We start from the raw sequence: 26,938 nt of genomic DNA, 5'->3' as shown, positions 1-26,938 counted from the left end.
CTAGGCAGCAAGGTCAGGCCTCGCGTCCCACCACGCACCGCGGCAGAGGGGGAGTCCCCAGTCCCGAGTCAGCGACCGAAGGCCGGAAGTGTTGGTCTTTCCCACAGTGCCTTTGGAGAATTCTAACCGGTTATGTGAACCCTCTCCTGCTTTTTGTTACCCACAATGCCCTGTACCTGCTTAACGCGACAGACCCAACCCTGTCCTTACCCATCATGCCTTCTGTTCCCCGCTCCCTACACCCCAAACCTTTGTAGCTGCGGGTTCTATCTCTGGCCCATTCATTCCTGTCCCATTACCCAGCATGCCCCTGCCCCATTCATTTCAGGTTTATTGCCTATACCAGCTGTCCCCAACCTTTTTGTCACCAAGGACCGGTTCGCTTGGCCGCCGCTCACCCCCTGCTGTGCAACCCGGTTCCTAACAGGACACGGACCACTACCGGTCCGCGGCCCGGGGACTCCTGGCCTATACTACCTTCAGCTTATTTCTGTTGTACCTGTTCACTTTTGTCGTTCTTCTAGCTCTTCAATTAACTATGTTAGAGTCTATTACCCAGCATGCCTGCAGCCCCTATTTCTTCATTATCCATCTCTGCCTCTGGCTCCTTCATCCGGATCTATTACCCATCATGTCCTGAGCTCCTATTACATAATTTTGCCCTTGGCCTATTCTTGCCACCTATGCATTAAGTTTGAACCCCTTGTACTCAATTACTACCATTTGTGTGTCTGTACCATTCATTTCTGCTCGTTAACCGTTAGACTGCTGTTGCACTGTTTTGTTAACCACCATGCTGGGATTCACCCGCCTCCATTAGTCATCACTGTTTTTGGTTTATGTATTTTTCTCATTATCCCCTCACTTAATTTTTTTTTTTTCACGTCTTTGGCTCTTCTGGTTTTGCCTGTAACCCATCTTGACTTCTAGTCTACTGATTGCCTTAAGCCCTGGGCCCCGTGTTCATTACCCACCATGTCCCACCCTCCTCCCCTGCACACCCCACAGAAAACCCAAGTTGAGAATTGGTCAATGTGTAAATTCATATTTTATAGATAATATATTACAAAACTATCAGATCCCCATCTGCACCCCCCACTCCCGGGGAGATGTTTGGGTCCCATCCCACTGAGCAGCAGTAAAAGGACTTAGTTGTCTTCAAAGTAACAAGAAATTCTCTCAAGGCTGGAGCTAGCAAGGCACACTCTGCATGATGCTCACTCATTTTAGTCCTGGACTGGAGCTGAATTCCTGAAATCCGGAAATGGGGAAGCGGGGACTCAAAGAAAGGCCTGGACCCTGAGACTCCTGCCTGCAGGAGGGAGAGGGGGAATCCCTTCCCTCTCATCTTTGGGGAACAGGTGGGGGGCCAGAGTGGGGCTCTGCTGCCTGGAGGGCTCAGGTCTGAGCAGCAGGGTGCCTGCCCCCAACATCCAACCCAGCAGAGCTGTTGGGAGTTTAATGCCTGAGGACAAATCAGAGGCTAGGGTCTTTGAAAGGATTTGGGAGGAGACTGGAGATTTTGGGATATGAGAGGTGTGAACTAAGGTTGCCATCTTAGGAGTGCTTGGGTCAGAGGTTGTGCAGATACATACCCTACCCTTTCCAACACATGAGATAAGGTTGCCAGGTTTCCACTGTCATGGCCATTTTCTCTGGGTCAGAGATCATGGGCTAGAGGTCATAGTGGACCCACCAAGGTAGAAGTCACAGATGACATGCGTGTGGCTGGCTGGGTCAGAGGTCAGGGGACACTAAGACCCCTGGCAGCAAGTTGAGGGATCAGAGAGGTGAGAGGCCAGGGCCATGGTGGCTCACACATACATGGCCCGGGACATGACAAAGCCTTTGCCCTGGTAGGAATCAGAGGTGCTAGAGTAGGACAGGGCATCATAGATGGGGTTGATCTTGTCCAGGTAGTTTTCGTCCTCATCATCCTCATCTTCTAGGTCCAAGGAAATCCTCTTTGCAACAGGCGGCCCTGGAGGCACCAGGATGGGGGACCCCAGGCTTGTGGCCCCCAGGAGCAAGGGCCCCGGTCGCTCTTCTAAGGTGGGTAGCTCATGGTACCGAGGCATTTCCTGGGAGCGGGAAAGGAATAGGAGCCCAAGGTCACCTTCTGAGCATGACACAGAATACCAATTTGCCTCCTGACTCCAAAATCCTGACCATGTGCCCATGATGACCAGACCCAATCTCAACCCTTGTCACCTGGGTCAGCAATGCACTGGGACAATCACAGCTTGTCCCTAATTCAAAGCCCAGAGCATGGATTCTCCCCCGTCCATCCTGGGTTTCTACTTTGTCTCTTGATTCCTGACCCCAAGTCTTTCCCCATGAACCTTTGTCTTTGGTCCTGATCTCAACTACCTAACCTTAAACCTGAAATAGCCCCTGAAACCTTCACTCATCACAACCTCCACATCTGATCCCTGACCTCCAGTAGACCGCTGAGGGAAGTGACCGGCTTGTCCTACAGTATCTAGCCAATGTGGACGTTCAACTAATCTTCACTGACTGACTTTATACTCTAACATCATGCCCTTGGGTCTTTCAGTCATGACCTCACCCACTGAATTCTAAACATATCTCAACCCTAATCTCTGGCCAGAGACAGAGCTCTGAACTTGAGTTGTGACCTTCAGTCCTCGATCTCTTATGTCAGAGACTGATCCCGGGCCCTTAAACTGAGCCCTTGAGCCCAGCCTCCTCCTCACCTGAGTTCCTATCTGCTCAGCGATGGAGATGCCAGCATCGAAGTAGGGGGTCTTCAGTGGGCTGTGCTCCGAAGGCCCAAGAGTGAAGAGCTGGGAGGGCTGCCATGGGAGGGTACGGGTCAGGTCAGGACCCCCGGACAGTCGGCCCATCCACGCAGCCCCCTCCTCCCAGCCCTGGCCTTGCTGAGGAAAGGTGGGCATGGAGGTGGGAGTGGCTGGGCGCCGCACAAAGTGCTTACCATCTCTGGCTCCTCCAGCTTTGTCTTTGGTGTGGGCGGCTTGTACGAGGGAGGCCCCTCCAGGCTGTGGGGTGGGAAGTAGGTCAAGTGGCGGCTCAGACCCAAGAAGCCCTCCTACCCTGGGGCCAGTGCACAAGCTCTTCTCTCTGCCCGATACCCCTTTCCACCACCGTTGCTCCCCTTGCCCGGCTAACTCCTACTTATCCCATGAATCTTCTTCTTCCAGGAAGCTGCCCCGACTCTCCAGGAAGATCAGGGTCTCCTGTTACATGATCACATCTAACAGTATACCTCCCGTCTCAGGCACACAACTGAGTTTGTATCTGCAATGTCGTTTCTGATGTCAGTGGGTGACTGCACCCAGCTGTGGGCAATGTGAGGGAGAAAACGAGGTCTTCGTTCAACAAGGCATTCCCAGGACCCACTACGAAGAATTCAGTAAATGTTTGTTAAAAGAATGAATGAATGAATGGCCTTGGCAGATGTGACTCAGTGGATTGAGCGTGGGCTGCGAACCAAAAGGTCACCGGTTCAATTTCCAGTCGGGACACATGCCTGGGTTGTGGGCCAGGTCGGGGCCCTAGTAGGGGCCACGTGAGAGGCAACCACACATTGATGTTTCTCTCCCTCTCTTCCCTGCCTCTAAAAATAAATAAAATCTTAAGACAGAAAGAACTTATGTTTCCATATGTTTATGTGTGTGGACACATTTTACATGCTTGTCTCATCATTGCATTCCTAACTTCCAGGGCCTGGCTCTGAGTGGGTACTTACTGAATACTTGCTGAATCGGTGAATAGATGAAGAGGCTGTGTTGATGTTACATATATAAAATACATCTCACCAAGCCTGGCACGTAAGAGGTGCCATAAACAGAGAAATGTAGCTAGTTTCCCTGATATTCACGCTCCTCCTTTCTGATACTAGTAAAGATTTTACTGGGTACACGGCCACCCAGAATAAAGACTACATTTCCCAGCTTCCCTTGCTGCTGTGGACAGCCACGTGACAGGTTCTGGCCAATGGAAATGAGAAGTGATGGATTCCCTTATAGGGTGGCTGAATATCCTCTATATTCCTTTTTCCACCAGCAGGCATGAGGGCTTTGAGGCCAGGATAGCCATGTCTGTTGTCAAGTACACAGATAACGAGAGAAGAGTGGGGAGCCATCTTGAAACGTGAGCAAAGGTGGAGCAACAAGATAGCGGGAGCCTGGGCTCTGATGACTCCACAGAACGAGGCTGTCATACCCGTGCTTTATGAGCCAGAATCAAACTCTCCCCTCCCCACCCTACACATGCCATAGTCACTGAGTGTCTCTGTTTCACGCAGCCATTACAGATGATTTTCTCCCGCCTTCACCCCCAGCCTGGGCTCCCCAGTTCCGGAACCCCTCCTGCATCACTCACTCCTCCTCCTCCTCCTCTGCCGCCTGCAACCTCTGTTCCTTCCGCTGCTGCCGGCAGATGAGGATGGCTGTGGCAATCACAGCAGTAGCAATGATGGCAGCGATGATGCCCCCGATGATGCCGCCCGTGGCCCCTGCACCTGCTGTGTTGGGGGACTCTGCAAGAAGAGGGACAGTGTAAGGGGGTCTCCATGAGGAAGCCACAGCCCCTTACTCCCAGCCCACCTCCCCGAGTCACCACCCAGCTGCCCGCCTCAAAGGCAGGGGACAGACATCCTTTCATTCAACTAATCCTTACTGAGCACTTTTTATGGAACAGTGTGGCGAACAACAAACATACAAAAGTCCCCACGGAACTAGGTTCTAGTTGGGCAGGGAGACCAACAGTACAGAAACAAGAGCTGACATGGCAGGTGGCAGTGAGTGAGGTACGATAAAACCACACAGTGGGGAAGGTGATGGGAAGTGACCGAGTCAGCAGTCAGAGACCCTTCCTGCAAGGTGACATTCGAGCAACAACCTGAAGGGGCTGTACGGGGTGACCCATGAGAACATGAGAGCCGTCCGGGCAGAGAGACGACAGCCAGTGCAAAGGCCCTGAGGAGGAAGCTTTGTGTGGTTTTTAAGGAACAGCAAGGAGCAGAGGGATGAGGGCAAGAGCAGGGAAGCGAGGAAAGGGAAGCGGTGGGGAGGGGAGTGGGTCTAAAAGGCAGAGAATTGCAGGGGGTGGGATTCTGGGATTGGGATTATAACCTGTCATTCATTACGGGGAAAGGAGTCATCTTGGACAGAGGGTCGGGTCTCTTCCAACCTAACGGGAAATGGCTCGAGAGAAGCTTACGGCCCCCTGGGCTTCTGGGTAGCACTTTGCACTTCCTACAGTTGTTATTGGAGCAATTACCTCCGTCCTGGCTGCCAGTTTCCACACTAGGCTGTGAGCTCCAAGGGCAGGCTGGCTCTGCTAGCTGGGTCAGGAGGGGCGGGCACAGGGCGCTCGGGACCTATTATACGCCAGACTGACAAAATCCCTGCACGGGGCCCTCTTGGCCCTGCCCTCCCACAGTGGGGAGAAGGGCAGGGGGTGGGAGGGGGAGGTGCAGACAATAAACAACCAGAGGAAGTATTGTGAGCAAAAGCCCCATCCACAGGCTTCCCCCTCAGGGGTCCAGGAAGCTCACTTGGTTAGATGAGGAGATAAAAGCCCCCAGAGGAATCTCGTCTGTATCCCTGGCCTGGCCTGATTTCCATCCACACTTCCTGTTCCACAGCCTGGGAGGATCAGGGCGTAGGAGAACAGTAATTGCCGCTCAGTCCATCCGTGCCATCCTAAAATTACTGTTTCTCTGTCGCCCTTACTGACTGCATGCCTGGGAGGGCAGGGCCAGGCCTGCCCTGGTTACCACTGTGTGTCCAGAAGCTGAGCGGAAATCAAAATTGGTAGAAGTGAACTCACCAGTAAGTAGTGAACGGCCCCAGACTGGGCAATGGAGCTCAGCCCATGGAGCTGCGTGACAGCGTCAGGAGCAGAGACAAAGCCCACAGTGCGGCCATGGGGAGTGGGGGGGGGCCGCACTGACAGGACTGGGATTTACCCCTGCCCCTCCCACGCCCACACCTCAGTCCCCAGCCTGGGGTTGGGGGCATTTGGTGGCGTACAGCGCTGCAGCCCCTCCCTCCGAATCACTGAAATTCCCTCTAGCTGGGCCCCCAGGGAAAAAGAAAGAGGAAGGAGGCTGGGAAAGGCCAGTTGGAGGGGTGGGACTTTCCTGTTTTCTCAGCCGCCCCGCCTGCCCTGCATCTTGGGGCAGAAAATGCCAGGGGGGCAGCCTGCCCTCCCATGGCCCTGGCCTGGCCACTGCTCCCGGGAGGTAGCCTGGAACCTCTGAGTCCAAGCACTGTCGTCTCTGAGCCCAGATCCCATTGCCACTGGCCTCGGGGGTCTCGGCATCTGAGCTGTCCTTCATGGACCCAAATGGTGAGAGCCCCCCAGCCTCCCCAAGGCTAGCCCCACCAGGCTCCCACTGCCTGGAGCCCAGTTCAGCTCTTCTACCCCGCAAGAGGGGGTCCAGTGTATTACAAAACACCCCCGGTGTTTTCCTGCAAGGTGTTTATTAACTCCTGAGTGTCACAAGGCAGGGGCTGGGGCAGACCAGAGCCAAAAACAAGTCTGGCAGGGAGGGGGGGCCCCTCTGCGGGCCCCTCCCCCACGCCGCCCTGCAGACGTAAGTCCAGTGTGAGACGTTCCACCTCCCTCTGCATCCCAGGGAAGCGGGAGGTAGCATCTGAGCTCCAGTGTCGCCCGGGCAAAGGAGTCCAATCAGTCTGGAGCCCACGCTGGCACTGGCAGGCTCTGTCTCTGTCTGTCTGTCCGTCCGTCTCGGGGGTCACACGTAAACCGCCCGTCGGGAGATGAGGGAGCCGTCCAGCTGGGACTCCATGTCGTCCTCGAGCGCCGGGGACGGAGGCAGCATGAGGCCTTTCTCTGCCTTCTCCTCCTCTTCCTCGAAGCCCTCTTCCGTGTCCTTGCCGTCTGGCCGCAGGGGCCCGGGGGCTGTGGTCCAGTAGACGGGGCCCCCGTTCTCAAACACTTCAGTTTTCGGATTGTAGGATCCTCGGCCGCTGTCTCGTCCTTCTCCTCCTGTTCCTCCTGCTCCTCCTCCTCCAGGGCTCTTCCTCCTCCTCATCCTCAGCAGGATGAAGGCCAAGGCCCCCCCAGCCAGAAGCAGCAGCACCAGCAGTGTCCCCCCCACGGCCCCCCACACCATGGGACCCTCGTCTCGGGGAGAGGCCCGGGGGGTGTCTGAGGAGAGAGAAGGAGGGTGAGAGAGAGAGAAAGGGAGACACGCGGTCAAGAGGATACATCTTGGGGGAAGCAGAGCGGGCAGTGACAGGAATTAGGGAGATGCTGGGCAAAGCGGAGGCAGGAGGGGCGAACCCGCTCACTCCACTGCAGGCTTTGTACCCGAGGGGCTGCCGGTTGGGGGCCCCAGGCGTCCCCTTTCCCCAGCCCCGTGTCACTAAACTTGCCAGCCAACGCTTCAAACACCAGGTGATTTCACTGAAAATTCCAGATTTCATTCAGGGGGGTGGAAGTCAGATTTGGCAACACAAGGTCTCACGTCCTCCGGCCGGTGACGGGCAACCCCAAGAGAAGGCTGGTGGCTGGGAAAGGAACTAAGTGCCACACCTGGCCACCAGGTTGCTTGCTGGGACCCAGGAGGTGTGTGAGTTTGCGGCCCCTCGAGGATGGATGAGCTCTGAGGTCAGCATCATGAAATCTCTGGGCAGAGCCAGCCAGGAAGAGGGAGAGGTGGATTCGAGGGAGCGTGAGGGGGCGGGGCCTCCGGAGAACTGCCCCCTCAGCACCGGGAGCACCTGGTCTGGGCAGCGTGGTTCCTGCCCGGGCCACCTGCCCCCAGTGTGGAAAATGAGGCTCAGCAAGACTACTGTCGCTTCACCCTCTAGTGCTCCCTGCAGTGGCTGAACAGTAGGGGAAAGATGGGGGTGGAGTGAGAAGGAAGCCAGGGAGGGCAGAGGAGGGAGGTGTCGCAGGGAGGGAGGGAGCATCGGGGGCCCCATACCCTAGACAGACGTGCTGCTGGGATGGGAACCTTGTCACACCCGCCCTTTCCCCACCCCCTTCACCCAGCAGGTGGCACAGGGGAGAGACCAGGAGGGATCCAGTTACACCAGACCCTCCCTCCACCCACCACCTCTGCACACTGAGGGGGCCGCCCCAGGTCCTGAGGGCATCCGTTTCTGGATGTCTTCAATGCGGGGCTCCCGAGCCAGTAGGCTGTCAAATCAGTTTAGTGACTCAGGTGGCAGTAAAAAAAAAAAAAAGCAGAAAACCTGTACCTCAAGTATGAAGGGTAAACAATAGTTTGTGAGCCTCTTTGCGGGGGAAATATGTGCCTCCCCGAGACACTTGGGGGGGGGGGGGGGGGCATGAAGCGGGCTTCATCCACAGCATCTGGAAACTGGTTTTCACACTCAGGGTGGAACCGTCTGCCCATTTCTGGGGGTGGTGTTTTGAGATGACAGGTGAGTGTCTGTGGGTTGAGAGTTCTCCATAGTCTCCCTGAAGTGAGGTACAGCCGGCAGTGGCGGCCAGTGGACCAGGCCTGCACTGGTGTGAGCCCCGAACTATGTCTGTGACGACACGTCGGGCCTGCACATGCGGGGACTGTGGTGTCTGTGTCCCTGAAATCCCTGGGAGCGACGGCCAGGAGCAGGGAGTTTTCCCATGGGTGAGGCTCTCCGCCGAACACCCTCCGCCTGGGTCTGGACCCCTGTCCTGGTCGGTGTTCCCCTGTAGGTGTGTCTGTGACCATGTGCTGACTTTGGGTGGGTCTGTGGTTACCTCTGGGGTAGGCAGAGCGCGGGAGTGTGATTCTGTGGACAGCTGAGTGCCCCCCCTCTTCCCCTGTCCTGACAGGCCTCTGAGCATTTCACTGGCTGAGTGCCGGCAAGGGGCTGAACTCGGGACCTGGCGTGTTCCTGGTGGTGGACAACCTTGGCGTTTCCCTGTGTGTGTGTGTGTCGTTTTTTTTTGGGGGGGGGCATGCTTTTGTGGCTCCCTGTTCCTCCAATGGTCCTCGAGTGTGACTGTGTCTGTGTTCGGCAGGTGGCACCCCATGGAGGTGCCTGCCAACCGAGTGTGGGTGGGGATCCGTTTCTCGGGTATGTTTCTGGGTTGGAGGTTCTGGGGTGTATTTCCAGTTGGGTGCCTTGCTGGGTGGGTGGGGCTGAGCTTTCGGGGTGTGCCTCCGAGGGCAGGGACTGTGTCTCGTCCACCACTGTGGTCTCTGCGTGAAGGAGAAAGTCCGGCCAAGAGGAAATGTCAGCGAATATTTGTCAGATGACTCTTTGTGGAAAGACAATCTATAACGGGGTTTCTGGGGGAGTTTCTCAGCATCTGTATGAGTCAAGACGTGATCGTTGATCCGTGAGGATCAACAGTCCTTCCCTGCCGCAGTGTGTCTGACGATCCTGTCCCCACCCCTTCAGGTGTGTGTCTGTGGACCTCAGGCGACGACATGCCCAGGCGGGCCGGCCCTCTCCCCCGGTGTGCCCTGTGTGACAGTGTTTCTGAGCAGGCCCATCACGTCCCCCTGGCGAGTGCCCGCCTCCCTGAAGAGGGGCCGGTTGTCACCCAGGTGTCTCTTCTAGCTGTGTGTGCGGTGTAAGACGGTACCAGGAAGGGGGTCTGTGTCCATCTGTCTCCCAGTGCAGGGGCACGTCCGTCCACATGGCTGTGCATGCGTGTATCTGCGGTCATGTTTCTGAGGGGAGCAGGCCCCGGTCCTCATGCTGTGTGTGCACAGGTGTGTGTCATGGACAGCCATGCAGGGTGGGTGTCTCCCAGACTCCCGGGCTCTGGCTGGGTATTGTCTGGCTTTGTTCGCCGTCTCGACTGGTGCCCTGCCCCCTTGGGGTGTGTGCTGTGGTGACAGTGTGTGGGTTAGGGTTAGTCACGGGTGAGTCTGTTTTGATTCCAGAGCATCTGGAAGCACAGGGAGGCCCTGTTACCTGTGGGTGTGGGTCCTGCCGGCTGTGGCTCTGACAGGGAGGGGACTCTGCTCCTAGCCACAGGGCCAGTGGGTGTCTGAGTCTCGGGCTGCCCAGCCCCGCAATGGCCCTGCCTCCTTCCAGGTGTGTGGGTCTACAGCTGTGATCTCGGCCCCACTTCCCGCAGCCTGTGCGTCAGCTGAGTTGGCCTCCATCCCTTCCCTCTCAGACTCTGCGTCTGAGTTCATGTCAAGGAGACTCGGAGAGCTTCCTGCCCACAGACCCCTTCCACCAGTAGTCACCATTTCCTAACTGCCAGCTCCAGGGACACAAATGTTCCCACGTGCAGTGAAAGCAGCTTCCAGACGGTAACAACCAGCACTCCCTAAGAAATTTGTGTCTGTTGGTCCTTTCTGACCACCCGATGTGCGTCCCTCTGCACCAGTGATGTGATTCTGTGGGCGCATCTCCCCGGCTGGCACCTGGGGCATCGTCCCTGCGTCTCTTCCCCGGCCCTACCTCCCAGCACACGTCTCGAGCTCCCAGGCTCCTCTGCCCACATCTACCCTATCACCCTATCCAGACCCCACCTGGGGCACGAGAGAGAAGCCACAGCGGCCTGCTCTCCCGGCAGCAGCTGGGTCTGGGCCCCTCCCCTGGCCGGCGGCACAGCCTCTCCCAGCGCAGCCCCTGGAGCCAAAGGGGAGGAATACCTGGGAGCAGGCCCGGCCGCCCCCAGCACCAGCTCACCTCGGACGAGGACCACCTGCTCGGCGCGGCCCATGCCCAGGGCGTTGCTGACGGTGCAGACGAAGGTGGTGTTGGCCAGTCTGTCCACCGAGTAGACGATCAGCTCGGGGCCCTGGCCTTTTGCTGAGGCTGGCAAGTCGCCTGACGTCCTGGAGGATGCAGAGGTCACATGAGGGGACAGCAGGTACCACAGAGGAGCACTGGCCCGGGCCCAATGACGCAGCCCTCAGGAGCCAAGCTCCAGGAAGCCACAACTTGCTTCCTGACTTGAGACCCCAAAACTGCCAGATTCCTCGTTTTGGTGGACTCATGGTTGAGGCCTTCAGCCCCCCTCCCTCAGAACCCCCCGAGTCCGGGTCCACCCAGGACTCACGTGCTCCAGACGTATTCTGTGGGCTCCGGGTTGCTGCGGACGTCACAGTTCAGGGTGACTTCAGTGCGGCCGAGGTACCAGTTGTCATCATAGCCAGAGATGGAGACCTCGGGGGGATCTGGAGGAATTGGGGGGACTGGCTCAGAGATGGGAGAATCCCAGAGGGGCTGAGAGGTAAGCAGGTGGGTGGAATCCTACAGAAACAGGAGGGGCTGGCAGGAGGGGAACCCATGGAAACTGTCGGGGGCAAATCTGTCTGGGTTGTGTCCTCTGCTGAGGCCAACACAGCCTCTGTCCACACACCCTCCGATCGCTTGGAGAAAGTTTATTTGTTTCAGTGCAGGCAGCACCTGAGGGAGCCACTAGAGATAGTGTGTGTTATTTTCAACACGCCCTGAGCAGATAAGAAAGTCTAATTAAACCTTGGTTTAACTAACGGAAGGCACTGCCTGGGGAGCAATGTGAAAAATGCTGGGGTACGGCCCTAGCTGGCATGGCTCAGTGGATCGAGCACCGCTGGCCTGCCAACTGAAAGGTTGCTGGTTCAATTCCCAGTCAGGGCACACGCCTGAGTTGCAGACCAGGTCCCCTGTTGGGGGTGGACAAGAGGCAATCAATTGGTATCTGTCTTGTGCACACTGGTATTTCTCTCCCTCCCTTCCCCTCTCCGTAAAAAATAAATAAATAAAACCTTTAAAAACCGCCAGGGTCTGGGTTGTGTCTGGAGGGTGGCCGAGGGTGGAGTCACTAGTGGGCCGGACCCATGGGAAGAGTGCCAGGGTAGCACTGGGGGTGTCAGCATGTGCCATGCTCGGAAGAGCTGGTATGAATACACTGGAGGTAGCCAGTGTTGACTGGGCCCAGCGGAGCCCACAGGAGTCATCTGGGGGGGCAGGAGTTGGTGTGGAGACTGCAGGAAGGTCAGTATACAGTGCTGGGGGGGGGGGCGGGGTTTATAGCTGCTGTGGGCTGGGCTGGGCAGGCTCAGGAGGCGACACGGTTGGTGAAGGAGCCCGAGAAGCTGTTGCTGGGGGCCCGAGGGAGGGGGCCGCAGGGAGAGAGCCTTGTGCAGCCAGTGCAGACGAGGCGGGGGAAGTGTGTCAGTGCTGCCCAGGGGGCCTGTGCAGAAGCGTGGACGAGGGGCAGGGGGGCAGTGTGGAGCCTGGCCCGAGCCGAGGGAGACCACCCCCGGGCACAGTCAGTGAGGACAGAGCGAGGGCGCGGCCCATCCCAACACACTCACAGTGCACGGAGAGGGTCACGGGCAGCAGGTTTGGCTCCTTGAAGGCCTCGTGCTCCACTTTGCAGGTGACCTTGGCACCATCTGCTTGGCTCGAGGGCACCAAGGTGTAGCGGCTGGTGACCGTGACTGTGCCGACCGCGGGCCCGGGCACCTCGCTCTCCCTGGCCTCTCCGTTCAGGGGTGAGAACCAGGAGATCCGGGCGGGCGGGCGGCCCCCAGTGGAGACACAGCGGGCCACGGGCACCGGCTCGGAGCCGACGGTGACCTCCTGCGCATCCGCCTGGTTGTGGGGCTGGACTGGGAGGGGAACAGAGGGGGCGGTCACTCCTCACCCGTGGACACTCAACACACCCATCAGCAGCGGAGCCCCCAGTGCCTGGGTTCAAATCCCAGCTCTGCAGCCCAGCGGCTGCGCAGCTTTGGGCGAGGAATCCCCCAACTCTGGACCTCAGGTTCCCCTTGTGTAAAGGGGGGATAATAAAAGTACCCCCCGCCCCAGAAGTGTTGCAGACACTAGAGAGACATCCAAATAAACTGAACAGTGCCTAGCAATCACTGTTCTGCCTAGGCGTCAGCCATTATATCGTAAAGCAGTGTCCCAAAGCCTGGAAGAGGCTGGGAGTTAAAAAGAGAAGCCCAAGCAAAATAATGTGGTTCAGAGGTCCAAGGGAAGGGGCTACTCCTTGTCCTGCAATGGCCGTCAGACTGTGGCGGCAGAAGTGGGAGAAAGGCAATGAAGAAACCCACCGCTCATCCTAGTTTAGCCCCTTCAACCATCCTCTCAGAAAATGTGCAAAAATATGCCCTGGCCGGGTAGCTCAGCTGGTTAGAGCATTGCCCCAATACGCCAAGGTTGTGGGTTCGATCCTCGGTCAGAACACATTAAAAAATCAGCCCTGGAGAGTGTGGCTCAGTGGATTGAGTACCAGCCTGTAAACCAAAGGGTCGCCAGTTCAATTCCCATACCAGGCACATGCCTGGGTTACAGGCCAGGTTCCCAGTACAGGGAGAGCAAAAGGCAACCACACACTGATGTTTCTCTCCCTCTCTTTCTTCCTCCTTTCCCCTCTGTCTAAAAATAAATAAATAAAAAAATTTTAAAAACTCAACCAGTGAGTACATAAATAAGTGGTTCGACAAATTGATGTTTCTGTCTTTCTCTTCCCCCTTTCTCTCTCTCTAAAATAAAAAATTAAAACAACAACAACAAACAAACATGGGAAATATTAGGAGGAACACAAACCTCCATGAGGAACAGCGCGAACCCACAGTTACTGACGTGTGTCCACAATCAGACTGTCCCGAGTTCTTCATCTCTGGTTCCTTCTGGACCTCTCCATCTGGGTATCTCCTGAGCTTCCTAACGTGGTATAGCCCTCCTCTCCTTTCTTCTTCTTCCCCCGCCTCCCCGACCATCACAGCCTCGGATGGCCCCCCGCATACCTTTCCCTGGTCCCCCTCCCATCTGTCCTCTGCTGGCTCCAGGAATTCCACCCTCCACCCCCAGCCCCAGCCCCGAACGCAGTTCCTAACCCACTGTGGGGCACTGGCTCTGGCCTCCCTTCTCTTGGGCCTGCTCTCCTTCCTTCCCCAGATCCCAGCCCCGCTTCCTCAAAGGAATTTTCCTGACCCCCACCTCTTGCTCGATAGTGGCGCTCACTTATAGCGGCTCCACTCAAGAAAGCAGAGGTCTGGCGGCCCTGTGCCCCTGCTAGCGGAGACATCTTGAGCAGAACAAATGAGTGCACAGGAGACCTCTGCCAAGGGTTGGGGGACAAGAGCTGGCCGCTGACTTATGCGAAACCACTTGTAGTTTCAGCTCCTTAAAAAGAGAAGTGTTTACCCAGAACAGCACACAGTACACTCCTCACACTCGCTGGGGCTGAGAGGGGGAAATAAGGTGTCCAGAGCGGCATGACTTCTGGGAAGTCTCGGAGGAAAGGTGGATTTCCAGGGGAATGCCAAGACTTAGTAGAAACAGTGTCCTTTGAAAAAAATGCCTTCCCCGAGTCTGCCCCATCCAACGAGTGGCTGTGCCGGTTCCCCTCGTGCTGGAGCCGGAGGCTGGGAGCCGTCCTGACCCCGCTCCCTCGGTGCGAGCATGAGCTCCTGCTCTCCCCTAGAAGCAGCCTCCACTCCACCGGCTTCTCCGCACCCCTCCACGGCTCCCGCCTCTTCCAGGGCAATGCCGTCTCTGCCTGGCCTCCCAGCTTCCACCTCCCTTTGTCTTCCCAGTCAATGCCCCCCCCCCCCCAGTTTTGTCCTTTAATACTTTTAACACCCTGACCAGGGTGCTCTCGTGGTGCCCTGATGGCTTTGGATGGAGCCTCGGAGGCCCCGGCAGCCCAGCCCTGTTGGCTTCCCCGCTTCGTTGAGGGTCATTCGAGCCCGGCCATCGCTCCCCCGCAGCCTCCTTTCTGTTCCTGGAACGTGCCAAGCTCGTGAGCTCACAGCCCAGCTTTTGCACGTGCTGTTCCCTCTGCTCGTGGCTGCATGCCCATGGTGGGTTTCCTATGGTTCAGGACTTGAATAAGAGGCTCTCCCTGACTGTTCTATCTAAATAAGGCCACGCAGGGCCTGGCTGGTGTGGCTCAGTGGATTGAACACCAGTCTGTGAACCAAAAGGTCACTGGTTCGATTCCCAGGCAGGGCACCTGCCTGGGTTGTGGGCCAGGTCCCGGTTAGGGGCACGTGAGAGGCATCCCATTGATGTTTTTCTTGCACATGGATATTTCTCTCCCTCTTTCTTTCTCCCTTCCACTTTCTCTGAAAACAAATAAATAAAATCTAAAAAAAAAAGAGGCTACTCCATCTCTTACTGTATTACAACATGCTGGTGTTTCCTTTGTCCACTCATGTGATTATCCTCTGGCTTTGCCTCTAAAACACTTCCCACTCCCATCCACTGCCTCCACCGTGGTCCGGACGTCCTCGTCTCCCACCCAGACTCATGCGGTCACCTCCGCTGAGGTCTCCCAGCTCCCACCCTCACCCCCCACTCGCAGCTGGAAGGAGCCTGTGAAAACCCAAGTCAGACCACAAACTGTGCAGAACTTCCCGTAGCTCTTTTTCTCTCAGGTCAGAAGCCAGAGTCTCCATGTGGTCTATGAGGCTGTCTACAATCCATCACCTCCTTGACTGTGTCCCTTCCTACTCCCCCCCATTCACGCATCTCCAGCCGCACAGACCTCTTGGCCCTGCCACAGGGCCTTTGCACATGTTCCTCCCTCTGCCTGAACTCTCTTCCCTTAGACAGACCCGCAGGAGCCCCTCCCCTCGTTCCAGTTCCCGTTCAGATACCACCGGACCGCCCTAGCTAAAACTATAACCTGTGCCTCTCCAGCCTCCATAGTACCTATAGCCACCTGCCTTTCTCTTTTTTTCCTTATTTTTATTTACTCACTGCTTTATCCCTAAGAGCCTATACTGCCTGAATACTAGGCAGTATACTGCCTGGCACACACTAGGTCCTCAAATATATGTGTGGCATGCCTTGTTGCCTGCTGTACCCCCAAAACTTGCAGAACGGCATGGCACACAGTACGTGCTTAACGAGCATTTGCCAGTGAACGGCAGACTACAGAGAAAGCAGAGAGAAACAGACCCGCAAGGGGGCTCCCCCACCTCCCCGTCCCCCTCGCCCTGCTCACCGATGGCTCGAAGCCAGGTCACCCCACGACTGGTGCCCTGGGGGAAGGTAGCAAACTCGCAGGAGTAGTTGCCCTCGTCCTCCACTCTCAGCCCCTGGAGGACCAGTGTGGCGTCCTGCATTTCTGGGCTGGGCCGGGCCCCGGGCCCCAGCCCCATGGCGAGGAAGGACAGCCGCTCGCTGCTGAACTGTGGGCTGGGGAAGCTGAGACCATGGGACGGATGGAAGGCAGCCACGCTCTGGGTTTTCCCGGATGGGTCCAGGCGCTGCCACGTCACCTGCGAGACGTTGACTTTAGGGCCTTGTGACAGTAGGTGGCATGGCAGCTTCACCGTGTCCCCCAACAGGCCCCGCACCTCGGGTGGCATTTGAACTTGCCCATCCTGGGCTCCTGGGGAGAGAGCAAAGAGAGAGGTCAGGCGGGGGAGGGACCCAGGTACCCCCAGGCCAGGCAGGGCTGTCACCAAGGGGGCCCCCGGGGCACACGCAGGCCCCAAATACAATGCCTAAGCCTTCTCAAAGTTTCAATTCCAAAAAGGCCAGCCAGAAAAGGTATGTTGAGTCCGGCCCATATTATATATTATGGATTTACTGTTAACATTTTTAGATGTTATGAAGGAATTATAGGTACCCAGTATTCCTTTTTCTTAGAAGATACAGGGTTGAAATGTCACGTCTGCAGTATGCTCTCAAACGTATTCTCAGCAAACTCCAAAAAAAGGCTTAGAAAACGAGAAGGAGCAAATGTGGCAGAAGGGACCCACTGTTAAGGGTGGCGGGTGGGGGAGGGGCCACTTTTCCAGCTCACACTTGTGTGTTTTGAGGATTTTACATTATCAAATGTCGGAAGGAAAAACCGTCCTCTGAAACAAAATCAATTAAATGACTAAAAGCCTATCACAAAATACATTTTCTCAGAACTTTTAAAAATATATTTTATTTATTTATTTTTAGAGCTAGGGGGAGGGAGGGAGAAAGAGAAGGACAGAAACATCAATGTGTGGTTGCCTCTTGCATGCCCCCTAGCAGGGGCCCACAACCCAAGCATGTGCCCTGACTGGGAATTGAACTTGCGACCCTCTGGTTCGCAGGCCAGCACTCAATCCACTGAGCCACACCTGCCAGGGCAAAAACATTTTTTTTTAAAACTTTAAGTCTGAGGATTGTCTTCATCTTTTCCTGCAGTAAGGTACCTTCCCTCACTTTTCTACAAAACCTACAGCTCTCCCAGCCTCTCTTTTTATTAGCCTCGGCTTATTGAGCTACAACTCCCATTCACCCACTAAAAGTGTACAATTCAATGGCTTTTTGTATATTCATAAGGGTTATGAATATAGTGCTATAATCTATTTTAGGGCATTTCTGTAACTCCCCAAAGAAATCACTGGACCCATTAACAGTCACTCCCTGTCTCCCCTCCACCCCCCCCCCACCCCCCGGCCATCACTAATCTCTTTCTCTGTAGACGGCCCTATTCTGGACATTCCATGTAAACACAGGGCCTTCTGCGGCTGGCTTCATTCACTCAACATAATATTATCAAGATCCGTGCACACTGTGGTGTCTGCCAGTACGTGGAGCCTTTTTCACGGCCAAATAATATTCCACTGTCCGGGGAGACGGCGGGTTGTTCCTCTTTCGGGCAATCGTGAATGAAGCTGCTGTGAACTTGAACTCGGAGTTCAAGTTTTTCTGTCAACACCTATTGTTATTTCTCAGCTTATCTCTTGTTTTCTCACTTTTAATAAAAACTCGGGGGGTGGGGGGAGAGAATCTTTCCCTGCTGTGCCAGACAGCCCAGCACGGCCACTGAGGGGTCAGAATCCTGACTCTTCTGGGACTTGCTTGCTGTGTTACAGAAAGCAGGCCTGGCTGCCCACCTCTGCCAAAGCCAGTACTCGAAAAGCAGATGCTGATGGAGAGGAAAGTGGTTTATTCAGTTGCCGGCCACCTGGAAGGTGGGGGACTCGAGTCTCCAAGCCCACCTCCCAGGAAGATGGGGCACTCACATCACGAAGCCTATCTCCACATCTTAGTACAGGCAGAGGTTTTTATAAGGAGTGGGAGCCCTGGCTGGCGTAGCTCAGTGGATTGAGCGCGGGCTGCGAACCAAAGTGTCGCAGGTTCAATTCCCAGCCAGGGTACATGCCTGGGTTGCAGGCCATAACCCCCAGCAACCGCACATTGATGTTTCTCTCTCTCTCTATCTCCCTCCCCTCCCTCTCTAAAAAAATAAATAAATAAATAAAAAGGAGTGGGGGGTTAGAAAGCTCTCTACATGCAGACTAGCACAGTTCATTCCAGTAAGGCAACTAATGGTTTAGTCATCCCCGTTTAGTAATTCCTGGATTCCCATCCTCCCGGTTACATATCATCCTGCCTCCATGGCTGAAGGTCAGCGAACCTCCCAAAGCTGGGCTGCCTGAGGGTCTGAGTCTGTATCTTTTGAAGTGAGTTTAGTAGGACTCTTACACAAACATGTCCTTCATTTGCAAGCTACATATTAGTCGGAATCAGCACTTACAGAAACAATGTAAAAGAATGGGGAGGTGTGTTACAAGTTCTCACTGTTATAATTTTCCCCGGTCAGAGCTGTGTGATCTTGGGCAGGTCATTTAACCTCTCTGTGCCTCAAGGCCACAGGAAATACAAGATCAGTGGCTTGTTAAATAAACACAGCCAGCTAAGTATAATTACAAGTGGCTCTTGACACTCAGCCTTGAGGCAAGGTCAAGGGCACACGCCCTGTTCTCAAAGGGCAACTGCTGCCCAGCTTCCGGCCTCACCCGAGAGCCCAGGGCACATTAGCAGGTGACCCTAATGAGAGGGTGCCCGGCAAAAGGCCGCCTCTCAAATGGGGCCAGTCCCAGGGACTTCCGGAAGGAAGCCGTCCGTGAAGCCTATTTTGTGACACACACAATCTCACGAAATACCTACACACACACCCACTACTCAAACCCACGGACCACCTTGGGAGATGGCGGGCTCCCTTACAGAGGGGTCGTATCACAGTCTCAAGAGTGTGGGACTCTGGCCCTAACCGGGGTGGCTCAGTTGGTTGGGCACTGTTTTGCAGAGCAAGAGATCACTGGTCAGGGCACATGCCTGGGTTTTGGGTTCAGCCTCTGGTCTGGGTATGTGCAAAAGGCAGCACATTGATATTTCTCTCCCTGTCTTTCTCCCTCCCTTCCCCTCTCTAAAAATAAACTAGGAAAAAAAAAAAAAAAAAAAAGAGTGTACGACTGTGGTCCAGATTGGGTAGCTCCATTGGTTAGAGCAATGTCCCAATGCACCAAGGTTAGGGGTTTGATCCCCAGTCAGGGCACATGCAAGAACCAACCAATGAGTGCATAAATGAGTGGAAGAACAAATCGATGTCTCTCTCTTAGATCAATAAATAAAAAGAGTGTAGACTCTGGAGCAGACCACTGTGGGCTTCCCTCTGGGGCACTTTCTGGGTGGGTGGCCTTGTCACCCTATCTGTAAAATGGGGACGTTTCAGCTGCCCTGCAGGGCCCGCTGTGACAACGCCACAGAACGATTTTCTCCACTAGGCCTTCCCAGGGCCGGCACGGCCGACTCCAGCACAGGAGGCCACCAGCTCTCCCTGTGTTCACTTTCAGCCCCCGCAGCACCATCTCAAGCTGAACCAGCAGCACAGAAGATGAAATGTCCAGTCGCACACAAAAATGGACGTGGGGCTGTGGTGGGGGACAGCTGGGTGCAGCTGCCCCGCATCCTGCCCTTCGCCCACCTGGCCCCCAAAGGCGGCGCCCCCCTCTAGCTGGGTAAGGAAGAGAGCACAATCGGCCAGGAAAAAACACCCAGGCCAGTGAGCCACAGAGAGCAAAGGAGGGTGGGACCAGAGAGTCCGGCATTCTCCCTGGGGCCAGTGGGAGCCTTTGAAGGGCCCCTCAGCAGGAGAATGACTTGGCTTAAGCCAAGAGGTCTGAGGGGAGGGTGGAGGCAGACGGAAGTGGGCTATCAGACAGCAAAAAGGCCCGGGGAAAGGTGTAGATAGAAAGACTCAGAAGTTGGGACTGAGGCTTGGTGTGGAACCTGAAGGGATTTAGTGAAGGGGAGAGGGCAGGCCCTGGGGGCATGCTCTGCTCAGCCATTCTACCCCATTCTAAGCCAATCCAACTAGTGACTCAATAAACAGACCCCAGGGGCTCAGAGTCAGCACCCCCCCACACAAGGGCTTTTTTCTGTCCTTTCCTTCCTGCATCCCCACAGCCTGCACCCGGCCTGGCACGTAGGAGGTGCTCAATAAAAACACTGTTGACTGAGGACCAGGCTCTGAGCCATAGGCGTGCCAGGCAAAATCAGGTGCCTGTCCATCGGGAGCTGACACTGCGGTGGGGAAGACACTTGGTGATGAAAAAAGGCATCACCAGGGCTGTTGTTAAGAGGGAAGGGGTGGGGGCGGGTGGGAGTGGAGGAAGCACACAGAGCAGGGGCCTGACCCATCTCAGAGAGGCTGGGAGGGCTTCCTGGGGGAGGAGGCCCTATTCCTTTTCAATGGAAACTGAGGTCCAGGGGCACAGAGCCCCTCACCCCTCTCTAGGTCCTTGTGATTCAAGGTGCTCTCACCCCTCTTCTAAGGGAGGCTGCCCTCCCACACCTGGGGGGCTGGTGGCATCTCAGTACTTTCGGCTTCAGAGGGTTGAAACAACAACCAACTACTTTCAGTTGCTTGTGGCAAACTCCTCAGGTAATTTTCAGCCCCAGTACTCTGTCCCAGAGGCCCACACCCCTCTCCCTGCCCTCACTAGGTTCTAAGATGCCGCAGCTGCAGGGTTCCCATTCTATGTCTCTACTTCTGAATGAATGGGCAGGCTGACTCGGTCCGCGTGGCATTAACAGTCTCTTTTTTAGGCATTCCCACTTCAGTAAGAGGTTCGGAATCGGGAGTCTTCCCTGAGCCCCCTGTGTCTCTTGTCCCACAGGCAATCCATCAGGAACCTGTCAGTCCATCTTCAAAACACACCTACAAGCGGGCCCCTCTGCCCCTGCGCTGCCCTCACCCCAGGCCTGTCCACTGCCAGGGACTTCCCGGTCCTCCCCCCACGGAGGAGGGCAGCTGCCTCCCAGTCTGTTCACACGAGCAGCTGGCGGGGGCGGGGTGGGGGGGTCCTGTTAGAAGCTACGGCAGCAGATCAGGCACCTCCTCTGGGCTCCGAGCCCTCCCGTGGCTCGCTCTCAGAGAAAAAAGCTCACGTCTTTGCAGCGGCCACAAGGCCCTGGCAGCCTGTACTCGTCCTTTGTCTGACCCCACCGCCCACCCTCTCCCCTCGGCTCACCCTGCTCTGGCCACATCCGCCTGCTCGCTGCTCCTCAGACGCGCCGGGCAAGTTTCACCTTGGGTCTCTGCACGAGCTCTGCACATGCGGTTCCCTGACCCCAGAAAGCCCTCTCCCCACATTTCCCCACGGCTCCCTCCTGCCTCCAACTGGGTCTTTATCACCCTAATGAAAACAACGAAACTCTATTTTTCCCTCTAGCACCTGACGTCTCTTCTCCACTAGCAAATCGGTGCCGGGGGCCGGGAGGGCAGGGATCTTCGGCCTCTGTGTCCGGTTTTCCGTGGCACCCCCAGAGCCTAGCATGGTGCCTGGCACACTGCAGGAGCTCCATAAGTGTGTTGAGTGAATGATTGAGAGGGCGATGGGAAACGAACAGTGTCCCAGACCACACAGGATGAGGTTGAGTACAAGCTTGGCCTTTTTCTTGGGGGTACTGGGGAGCCGTAGAGAGTTACAGGCAGGGGTTAGGTTTGTGCTTGAGAAAGAGCCCTCAGGATGGAGTGGGGCCAGGACCCAGGGGAAGAAGAGGCACCTGGGCCAGGGAGATGGAGGACGAACTGGACTGGGATGCACACAGGTGCTGGGATGGCTGGGAAGACGTGGATGGACACTGAGGGGAACGCCCAGATGCTCTGCAGTTCGGGTGCAGGCAGGGGAGACAAAGCCAGGAGGACGGCTGGCCCGAGTGAGGACCCTGGTGGCTAGTGTGCTGCTGGGCCAGTGCCGGTGCTCTGACCTTGGCCGGGACACAGCCAGCCCCACAGTGAGGGGGAGAGTGGCTACGGGAACACCAACTTCTCTCAGGAGGCCAGACTGGTGACAGCTTGATGAGGTGTCAGCTGGGTCCTCAGACACGCTTCCTTTCCCCATGGCCACGGCCTGCAGGTTTCCTATGGTGGCAGAGTGGGGTAACTCATGGAAAGCCCAGGGGAAAACTTTGGGGCACAGAGACACTGAACCTGAGATCCACAGAAGGATGGATAAGGCAGAGAAACAAGGGGACACAGTGACTTCCTGAGCCCTGGAGGAGGGGGCTGAGGGGCTGGTATTCAGGGACTGGGACTGGGCTCCTACCCAGCTGGCCCCGTAGGGCTTGGCTCACCGCCCCCCCCCCCCAGACCTATAAACTAGAAAGCTCGGCGTGACCCGCCCTCGCCCACAGGGTGAGGCCAGACTCCAGGAGGCCCTTGAAGGCTGGCGTGCCCTGAGCGCTGGCCTCAGCTGCTGCCTCAGCCACCTCATTAATTAATTAATTGCATTAATCACAGTGCCCACCCCCACAGCGGACATCCGGAGCCAGTCTGGGCAGTGAGCATCCGTCAGGGTATGGGGCTGTCTGCCTCAGCCTGGACATCCGCACCTGCCTCCCCTCTCCACAGGGGCTCGACACTCAGAGGGCCTCCCCTGTGGGGTCCCCCCTTGCTGGCTGAGCCACTCAGACAGACCCCCCCCACCCGCTACTCTAAATGTTTTTGTTTCTCTGGTCCTGTCTCTGTCTTGGCATCTGGTTCTTAGGGTCCCAATGTGGCCCCCGAGTCTCCAGCTCCCAGGGACGCCGGTCTCTGCTTTGTGTCTCCCCTATTCTTCCTAATGGCTTTACTGAGATATATCTCCGATTGTAAATTTGCCCATTTACAGCGTACAGTTTCAATGGCTTTTACAGTGTTTTTGTAGATCTGCGCATCCGCCAGCTCCACCAACTTCAGAACATTGTCACTAGCCCAAGGAGATACACCCACATCCCTTACTGTTCCCGTCCTCTCGCCTCTGTATTGCTGACATCTGTGGTCTTGGGGTTTCCAGGTCTGGGTCCGGGTCCCCGGGGGGTGCAGCTCTCTGCGGCGCCTCCCCGGGTCTCTGATCTCTCGAGGTTTTCTGGTCCACATCTCTCAGGGTCTCTGAGGTTGTGATCTCCCCGCTTCCTGGGTCTCCCCATGTCTCTCCACACTTCTGACACCCCTTCTCTCTGCCTGAGCCACCTCACCGGGTCCCCTCTTCTCCTCCCCCTCCTGCTTCATTTCTCTGTAGCTCAGGGACATTAAAAATTTAACAGTGTCCCAGGCAGGAGCGGGGGAGCTGGCTGGCGTCCCCAACTCCCTGTCGCTCCCATGTCCACCGCTCCCTGTACCTAACCCCCCACCACTGCTGGCCTTGAGAAACCTGCGCCCTGGCCTCCCGGGGTCACAGCATCTCCACCAGTCACGACAGGGTTCTTCTGAGCTCCCTACCTGTCACCTCCAAGTCTGTCTGCTTAGGCCATTTTGCCTTTATCCTGGGGTCTCCTCCACCAGCCTTCCTCTGTCCCATTCAGCATCTTTCTGCCTCCCCCTTTCCCCCATCCCTCGGCTCCATTCCTGGGTTTCTTTCCCCGTCCTTACATCTGTTTCTGTCACCTTCCTTCCATTGGCTTCTGTCCTCGTCTGTGCCTCTCTCTCCACGGATCCCTCTCCCCATCATGTGATATGATCACCCCCTTTGCCAGTCTCCCTTCCCTAATGAGAAGAGACAGCAGGCCTGCAGTCCCCTCTGCTCCCACCCCCCTCCACGACATGGGGCTGCCTGGCTGACACGGATGGGCAGCGAAAAGCAGGAGGCCCAGGCGGTGCACCCTCGTTCGTGCAGGCCAAGGAGAAGGAAGCGGGCAGCGAGAGGCAGGTAAATAGAGATGGGAGGAAAGCAGAGGGAGGTGGAGAGAGGGAAAGAGAGAAAGAGGAGCCTGGAGATGGAGACCGATGAGGGACAGAGAAGGAGAAATGAAGAGAAGAAAACAGGGAAAGAGGGAGAGGGACAGAGGGAGAGGGAGGGAAGAGGAAGGAAGGGAGGGAGGGGCAGAGAGGGAGATGGCAGAGAGCAAAGGCGCAGGCAGGGATGGAGGGTCAGGGAAGAGGAAGGCCCCTTCCTCAGGTGCTAAGAGCTTTCCCGTGGGATCAGTGGGAACTTGGAATTCTCCCAGTGGCCCTGCTAGGAAGGGACTGTGATCCATTTTACAAGGGAGGAAGTGGGGGCTTATAGGCCCCCATTTCTGGAGCCCACCCAGTACAGCAGGACCAAGAAAGGCCCTGAAGTCTGCTGTCTGGCTTCCCGGGGTGGGCCTGGCTGTGGATCCTGGGACGGTGGGCGGCTTGCTTGCCCCTTCCAAGCCCAGTTCATCTGCAAAATGGAAACAGGTACAAGGCCTACACCTTGGGACGATCTACAGCATTCCGTGAGATCAAGCACCAGCTTGAGGCCTGGTCCAAAGGGGAGTCCGAGAATTCCTCCAGGGATAGCAGGTCCTGACCTCACATCCCTGTTTGGCACATGATCTTAGCCAAAAGGTGAGAAGTGATCACATCCCTATCTCTGACACAGAAGGGAGAGGCAGAGAATGGAAAAGACCGTACCCAGCTCTAGCTCTAGGTCAAGGCTGGGAGAAAACTCAAGAGACATGCTGGGAAAATTGAGGCCGGAGGGGTGACCCAAGGCTCCCCCACGACCCCCTTGTGAAACCTAGAATCCTGAGCTTCCAGTTGGGGGATAAACAGTCGGGTCACCTGCAAGGGGCGGGGCCACAGCCTGCCTCACCTGTTCCCTCCCAGCCCCTCCCCCACCGGGTTTGGGGGTGGGAAACTGGAAAGGGCTACGGGGCTAAGCAGAGGGAGGAGCAGGGGATTAGGGCGGCGTCTCCTCGCTTCCACCTCCCGCACCGCTCCGAGGACAAAGGCGCGACTACAGGAAAGATAAGGTCCCGAAACTCTGGAGTCCGGAAGCGGGAGCCAGGAGAGCGCCCGCCGGTATCTGCTCGGGCTCGGTTAAAGTGAAACCGGAAAAACTTCCCCAGGGACTTCCCAGTGAACGACTCAAAACAAAAGGGAATGGTCCCAGCCTTCGGGACTCGACCTCTTACTCCATCACCTAGTCCACCCAGGCGACCGAGCCTCCAGCTTCCAGACAGAACCCCTGGCCCTCCATTACATCTCGAACCTATGAGACAGGATCCCAGCCCACATCCCACGATTAAATTTGAAGCCAACGACATAGGGCCTCTTGCACCGCGCCCCCCGCCCCCGATTCTAACTGCGACCCAGAAGGCAGAGCCTCTTACTCACAATTAATCTGAAACCTACAATTTTGAGCTCCTGCCCCCAATTCTGTTAGAGTATCAGTAGACATAGCCCCTAGCCCTCATTCTACCTGAGCCCCAGGAAACAGAGCTCCCAGCCTCTAATTTTTCTGAAGCCCAGGAGTCAAAGGCTTCAACTCCCTAAGGGCCCTCCCCAGGTCTCCCCAACTCTCATCCTTGTCTCTCCAAGGGACCGAAAGTCGAGCTCCCTGCCCCTCTTGGGGACTTCCACATCTGGCCCCGTGTCCTCATCTCTCCCGGGCCTCAGATGCCCAACCCTGGGAAAACAAAAAAACGGGGGGGTGATCTCGCCTCGTCATCGCGACCCTCCGGCTGGGGGGAGTGGGAGACATTCCAGAGGAGGGAAGCGGAGACGGAAATCCAGATCCAGATTAACTGAACGGCGCGGGGTGGGGAGGGGGCTAGAGGCCTCGGATTTAACCCTTTAGGCGCCACAGTCTGAGGAAGGGGCAGGGGGTAACGGAAGTCCCGTGTAGGTCGGGGAGTTGGCATTTAGAAAGGTGTTGGTGATGAGAGGAATGTTGAGAGGTAAGGGTCGGAGTATCTGAGAGAGAATGGGGTGGGGGGCGGTGTTGGAGTCGATGAGGCCAGTCAGGAAAAGGGCGCGCGAGACAGGGGCTCCGTGAACTGGGGGAGGGGTGGGGAAAGGTGCTCAAGCTTCTCCCACTCAGAAGCTGGGGAAGGGTTGGGTCCGCTCGGGGAAGGAAGCGTCTATGGTCACTCACCGGCTTCTCTGAGCGGCAGCAGCAGCAGCAGCAGCGGCAGCAACCGAGGCGTCGGAGACGATCTCGACGGCGGGAGGGCTGCGGCCCGGGCCATGGGGGGCCCGGGGAGGGACTGAGGCCGGGCAGGGGCCTGCGTGTGGCTCTGCGTGCGCCAATCGACTGGGCAAACGAGCAGGTGCCTGAGGGGCCCCGGCTCTCCGGCCGGTTCCCGCTGTGTCCTCTCCTGGCGCGGATCTCCGTCCCGGCCCTCCCGGCTCCGTGCCTGACTCCGACCCCTAGCTTCTTTCAGTAGGTTTGGACTCGCTGACGTCACAGGACCCACCCCCTTTCTCGCTGCCCCCCCGCCAAGCTGATCCAGGGCTCCGGCCCCGCCCCCTCCTGAGATTCCAAGTTGTCGCTCCCCGGGATTCTACGCCCAGCCCTCCCAGCTTTCTGCCCCGCCCCTTCCCAGAATTCTACACTCCCGGTCCTCGGGTATTCGGTACCCGCCCCCTCCCAGGATTCGGCACCTGCCGCTCCCCACGATTCCAAATTCGCCCCTCCCCCAGAATTCTCCGTACCCTCATTCGCCTATAAGCCCCTCCCCCTTGCGTTCTAGCCCCGCCCCCGCTTCTATCGAGGGGCCCCACCCCCACCCCACGCCCCAGTCCGAGTCCACAGGCCTCTCCTCGAAGGTCCTGCCACGCCCCCTTCAGGCTCCGGCAGTCTCCGTCCCCTGCCCCCGCCCCACGTGAAGCTACGCCTCCGCCCATCCTCTCACTGGTTTGTCCGTTCCGTTTTTTTCCGGGAAAGCTGGACGCCTGGTGTCAGCCCCGCCTAAAGTTCTTAACCCCGCCCTTTTCAGTCTTAGTCCAGGCCTTCTTGTCACACCTGCGTGAAGCATGCGGATTCTCA

General features: G+C 56.7%; 1 protein-coding gene across 3 annotated transcripts; it reads right to left on the bottom strand.

Moving 5' to 3' along the window:
• Window positions 1-1,439: 1,439 nt before the first annotated feature.
• Window positions 1,440-26,488, bottom strand: NECTIN2 (nectin cell adhesion molecule 2). 3 transcript variants are annotated; one of them, XM_028530012.2, is made up of 9 exons: window positions 26,045-26,373; window positions 15,892-16,281; window positions 12,242-12,538; window positions 10,999-11,116; window positions 10,626-10,774; window positions 4,366-4,522; window positions 2,957-3,020; window positions 2,718-2,816; window positions 1,440-2,081 (listed from the first exon to the last, which is right to left on the bottom strand). In XM_028530012.2, exons 1-9 carry the CDS (start codon window positions 26,136-26,138, stop codon window positions 1,815-1,817), a joined length of 1,635 nt encoding a protein of 544 aa, XP_028385813.1. In that variant the 5' UTR covers window positions 26,139-26,373; the 3' UTR covers window positions 1,440-1,814. The 3 variants fall into 3 exon arrangements, with proteins under 3 accessions (XP_028385813.1, XP_035868959.1, XP_028385815.1); XM_036013066.1 differs by having other exon boundaries at window positions 4,369-4,522; XM_028530014.2 differs by lacking the exons at window positions 1,440-2,081; window positions 2,718-2,816; window positions 2,957-3,020; window positions 4,366-4,522 and adding an exon at window positions 6,455-7,164 and having other exon boundaries at window positions 26,045-26,488.
• Window positions 26,489-26,938: the final 450 nt, after the last annotated feature.

This window comes from Phyllostomus discolor, chromosome 12 (assembly GCF_004126475.2).
Source record: "Phyllostomus discolor isolate MPI-MPIP mPhyDis1 chromosome 12, mPhyDis1.pri.v3, whole genome shotgun sequence".
NCBI classification, from domain to species: domain Eukaryota; kingdom Metazoa; phylum Chordata; class Mammalia; order Chiroptera; family Phyllostomidae; genus Phyllostomus; species Phyllostomus discolor.
Note: the sequence above shows the minus strand (reverse complement) of the source record. Positions and strands in the feature narration are given on the sequence as shown.

What these genes read in the sequence shown, in the direction of transcription:
- NECTIN2 (XM_028530012.2), bottom strand. Translation starts at nt 26,138, where the DNA reads ATGGCCCGGGCCGCAGCCCTCCCGCCGTCGAGATCGTCTCCGACGCCT. An exon ending in ACAGAATACGTCTGGAGCAC is followed by an intron (nt 10,775 to 10,998) that starts GTGAGTCCTGGG and finishes TGCATCCTCCAG; the next exon opens with GACGTCAGGCGACTTGCCAG. An exon ending in CTGAGCAGATAGGAACTCAG is followed by an intron (nt 2,082 to 2,717) that starts GTGAGGAGGAGG and finishes TCCCGCTCCCAG; the next exon opens with GAAATGCCTCGGTACCATGA.